This window comes from Cibotium barometz, chromosome 53, assembly GCF_041138505.1.
Source record: "Cibotium barometz isolate CiBa-2024 chromosome 53, ASM4113850v1, whole genome shotgun sequence".
In the NCBI taxonomy this organism is placed as follows: domain Eukaryota; kingdom Viridiplantae; phylum Streptophyta; class Polypodiopsida; order Cyatheales; family Cibotiaceae; genus Cibotium; species Cibotium barometz.
Window position 1 is genome coordinate 30,427,998 of NC_141098.1, and position 5,605 is coordinate 30,433,602.

Sequence of the window (5,605 nt, forward strand, 5' to 3'; positions counted from 1 at the left end):
AATTAGGCATGTGCACATGTGCACTCATGCATGCACACATGCTTGCAAGTTCCTAACACGAGCATGTATAAGATGCAAATATTTTATGCATACTTCTAAAAATATTCTATTCCATTTAGCTCCTCTCTCTCTCTCTCTCTCTCTTAGATATACACATGGGTGCATATGCATAGATGAATGTATGCACACACATGTATGTATGTACATGTAAACATAATTAACAACACATTTAAGAAGCTTCATACTTACCATATGAGTATGGGTCTTGCACTGCATTGAAAAGGGGTGTATATATGTTATTGTAAACAATAGAAATGCCTTCAAGCTTGTAATTAAGAGAAAGGAGTATAGGTAGAAGGTGCTCATTGTAGTCCATGGAGATTTTGTTGAGAAACTCAACACAGCTACCATTTAAGGATTCATACTTTAACAATTGAGAGGGGAGACACCCTAATGGAGGGAGCCCTGCTACTACAATCTTCCTTGCTCCTATTTTGTATATATCCTGCTTGGTTGATCATTATTGATCAATTGATTTGTATCACCAAGTAATGATCATTGTTAGTTATTGGTCATTCAGATACAATAAAATTAATCATTATTAGCTATTGATAATTTAGATATAATGAAATTAAAGCCATGAATGAGTAATAAATGCTTAAGCTATGTCAAATAAAAATTCATTGCTTATTTGCAAACTAAAACAATGAAATTGCTTAAGCTATGTCAAGTGAAAATCCATTGCTTATTTACAACTAAAATTATAAACAATAAAAAAGAAAAATCTTTCTAATAGAATTTTCAACTCTGTGTGTGTGTGTGTGTGTGTGTGTGTGTGTGTGTGTGTGTGTGTGTGTGTGTGTGTGTGAGAGAGAGAGAGAGAGAGAGAGAGAGAGAGAGAGAGAGAGAGAGGAAAAAAACAGGGCCACTAACTTGAGTGTAATTATGAATTGATCTTTTATGTGAATGGTAGGCATTAATGGTTAATGCTTGGCATTAATCTATATATTATATGTTAATGGTTGGCATTAATCTATATATTATATGTGAATGGTTAGAATTAATAGTTGGACTTATATGTGAATGGTTGGCATTAATCTATATATTATATGTGAATGGTTAGAATTAATAGTTGGACTTATATGTGAATGGTTAGCATTAATATATATATATTAAATATATAAGTTTATAATTATCTTAATATTAAATTACATTATTCAAATGTGCATGTTCTTGGAGCCCTTGGATGTTTCATTAGTTGTTGTCCTTATCTTGGCTTGGAGCCTGATGACAGTAAGGGTATTGATCATGCTAGTGAGAATGCTCAAATAAAACTATGATGGTGTCTATCTTTACAAGGGAGTTAATGAAGCAAAAAAAGCATGATTTTGACTTCAATCATGCAAATGAGATATTTATTTCTATTTATAAAATTAATTAAATGATATTTAAAAAATAAATTATGAAGCATAATGCACTAGGATAGTGATTAACTCATGTTGTTGGATTAATCTCACCTCAACTTGTGATATTAGCTTGTTGATTAAAATATCTCGGTATTCGATAGGAGTGTGTACTAATCGAAGGGGTGAGAGAAGAAAATAATAAGATTGTAGCCAATCATTAGATCCTGTGGTAATGTAATATGCTGAATCGGCCAATAGCTGATTTGTGGATTTGTCCCCAATAATTTTGATTATTTCTTCTTTAACATTCTTGAAATTAACTATTTGATCATCCATGGAGAACATCTCTCCCTGTAAATAAGAAATCAAATAACCATATTTGTAGTATGACTTAAAACTTTAAATAAGAAGAATTATTTTAATAATTATAATAAACATACTTTTTAACATTGAGTAATTATCTAAATTAGTAATATCAATATATGATTTAAATATAGTAATTTAATTGAAAAGATAGATTAAGTAGGTTACATAATATTTCCCTGTAAAAGATTGAATTCCAGATCCTCCAGAAGCGAAATTGACACCTTGTAGTAGGCTTTGTTGCTTTGATGATGGTCCATTATACAAGGGTAATAGTGGAAGCCCTAAATTCAAGGCTTGTTGATGCCAAAAAACCAAAGAAATTTAATTAATACATTCCAATATCAATAAAAAAATTTAATTGATTTTACCTTTGAACTTTGACTAATCTCACTAATTTCATAATAATACAATATCACTTTTGCCTCTAATCTTTTATTCAAACTATCTTCTTGAGCCTTTCTTATTTGTGCATAAATAAGTGTTGTGTTAAACTATTGAATAGTCTCATTTTCTCAATGATGCAAGATCTTGGTCAATTAATTTGTCGCTTTAGGTTAATCATTAGTATTTGATCTTGGTCAGTTAATTTGTCGCTTTAGGTTAATCATTAGTATTTGATCTTTTTTAGCTTTTATAGTAGTTCTTCTTATTATTCTTGATTATGTAGTTGAAGATTTTTTTATTATTTGTTATTATTCTTGATTATTCTATTAAGATTTAATTATGCAATATGAAAAAAGTGCTTCATAATATTTGATTAATCCCATTAGTTTGGTGTTACTTTTTCTTACTTATGTAGTCTAATGCATTGTAGGCATTGGAGAATCTCCCTGTTGCAAGGCCTCCCGGAAAATCAATGCCATAAGGATAGTAATTAGCCTTGGCTAAAGTTTGCAAATTATTGTTATTCCCAGCATCACCTATAGAGTCACCAAATATAAAAAAGGCTGGGACTAGTGATGAATAATCATAATTTATGGAGGGATTAGCAGACACCATAAAATTAGGGGTGTACTTGAAAATGGTGGTCACCAATAATAAAACAACTACACAAATCATGAAAAGGGAAATGTGAATGTTGCTCATTTTTGTTATCCAAAGGAAGATCACAAGTGAATCTAAATAGATAATCTCATAACTATGATAATTATAGACAAAGGTATGGTTTATTATGTAGATCATACAATTATAACTTCATGTGAAGTTTAGTTACCACAATCCTTAACTAAAAATCATAAAAGTGTGAAGTTTAGTTACCACAATCCTTAATTAAAAATCATAAAAGTGTGAATTTCAGTTACCACAATTCTTATTATAGATCATAAAATTGTAACTTCATGTGAAGCTTGTTCAATTATAACTATGGTGATTTCTTGATTGTCATAATAAAATCATAATATTTATTTAGAATAATTCAAATAAATACTTTAACACATTTGATTACATGCATGGATGTTTTTCCATTTACTACCTCTAATTTCTTCAAAAAATAAAAAATTGTTACATAGCTTTGTAATCTATGTTTTGAAATCGAAATTCGTACATGCCTCCTTAAACTCAATGATAATTGAGTAGAAACTAAGAAAATAAATGGACACCAAATGTGTGAATAATATATTGAAGACTAATAAATTAAAACCTTCAAAAAGAGAATGGTTCATGAAATAAAATTTTGAAATATTGCTAGAAAACAAAGGCATCTTAAACAAATATTATATTTTAAAAATATACCTTTTATCAAAAATTTTAGAACATATAAAATGTTATCACAAGCGTGGAATTGGTTATATCATCCCTAGAGATTTGCATATTACTCTCCCTCACACACATAACCATTCTAAATGTTTACATCTTGCTTTCCCTCTCACACACACATTCATTGCTTGCTTATAGTTACACACGAAAAGATACCTTCCAAATGTTGTTACATGGGGAAGGAAAACTTCATTTTCTTATGTATTTTCATTTTATACCTTCAATGTCATTATCTAAGCTAATCACAATAATAATGATCTCAAGCTAACTTGAGCTATCACACTTGAAGTTAAACAGCTAATCCAAAAATAATTTGCATTTACATGTGAGATGTAATTGCAAGGTAAGGTTAAAAGGAGATATCAAAAAATTTCATGTGCTTTCGTAACAAAAAATAAATAAATCTATAAACCTAAAAGAGATATAGAAGTAGGTTAGTTATTTCATTTTTATATGAGGAGACATAGCAAAGCATGTAATGGTGGTTTTAAATTTTGGTTTTCTTTACATAAATGAAGAAATCTAGAGTATCCATTACGAGACATTTTTGGAAAGAATCCTTGAACAGCTAAAATATTATAATGTGAGGCTTGAAAAATATTATAATGTATGAGACTTGCAAAAGTTTTAAAAGTGCCAGTTTTAGCAAAATATTGAGTATGTTAACACTAGTTTGGTATAGCAGGACCGAAAAGTGACCGTGGATATATTTATGTCCTCTTTATTGACTAACTTTATGGAATTATTTACAACACATGGATAGTGAAATTGGGATTTTTTGTGATCACATTGGTTAGCCCTAGGCTTTTCAATTTCACAAGAATTTATAGGCCAAATTACAGTCATAATTTGGACTATATTTTGATCAAAGGCTTTAATTAGCCAATTTCTCATTGGTTTCCAAAGTTTTTGATGTGTATTGCTTCAAAAACATATATATGGTATAATACAATCCATCTTAGGCTCAAAAAATAATTAGAACTCTAAAATTTAGGTCTTGATGAAAATTGTAAGGTATTTAGGTGTCTCAAAAAATTTAACTTTGAGGATTTTTATAGCTAACCAAACAGTCATAGACTAGGACTAAATCTTACACACATGTTCTATACAATGTTATGATTTGCTGGTGCATTTGTGAGATCCAATCACATATACGCCTATCCTTTTAGGCATTTTGTTTTAGATTAAAGTTTACAAAATTTGAACCATATTTATTACTATACAATAAGAGACTACTTCACACATTTTTAAATATCTAATAATGCTTTAAGGGAAATATCTAGTCATTTATATAATAATAAATATTATTTTGTAAGTTTCTTACTAAGTGATCCAGATATAAGCATATGCTATTTTGTTATCAATGCAATTTTGAAATTTGAGACCATCACCTTTTCTTTTAACTAAATTGAAACGTTTAGATATGTATTCTTGATTGATGACTTTAGTGGAGACATTGGTTTATTAGTATAACTAAAGTAAATCACCATATAAGCTTACACTACTATTGTATTTTGGGTGTCAAAGACTCAACAACTAAAAAGAGATTCTAAGAAGTAAATTTTATTGAATTAATTATTAATTCAATAAAGTTTTTGGTCATGGAAAATATATCTCTAATATCTTAAATACTATGTACTAAGGTTTAGGAGAAATTTGTAGTATGTCGAGATCATTATTTTCTTACATGTAGGAACCAACTTTGTAAATTTGTAACCTATTTGGATTATAGTGCTGGATATACCTCTACTTATGGTGATTTATCAATAATATTTAAGGTTATTTTTATCATTTTAATAAATTTTTAATGTTTTCCACATTCAAAAAGAAATGCCTTAGAAAAGAAATGCTAAAATACCTCTCTCATTCACAAGATATGATTCTTGAAAAGACATATTTATGTCCTATTGAGCTACCAAACAAGTGTTAAGGATTTCTAAGTTCTTAAAGTTTTCCTAAACAAGATTCTTAGTCCAACTTGAGACGTAAAGGATGAGTTTTATTATGAGAGGCTTGTAAAAATTCAAAAAAGTGCCATTAATGAGACAACCTTATTGGATGCCTAAGTCCTTGAAGTG

General features: G+C 29.0%; 1 protein-coding gene across 1 annotated transcript; it reads right to left on the reverse strand.

Annotated features, from left to right (window-relative positions):
- Window positions 1–229: 229 nt before the first annotated feature.
- Window positions 230–2,771, reverse strand: LOC147608518 (GDSL esterase/lipase At5g03810-like). Its single transcript, XM_086789447.1, has 4 exons — window positions 2,564–2,771; window positions 1,938–2,053; window positions 1,518–1,757; window positions 230–505 (listed from the first exon to the last, which is right to left on the reverse strand). Exons 1-4 carry the CDS (start codon window positions 2,769–2,771, stop codon window positions 230–232), a joined length of 840 nt encoding a protein of 279 aa, XP_086645573.1.
- Between the last annotated feature and the right edge of the window lie 2,834 nt (window positions 2,772–5,605).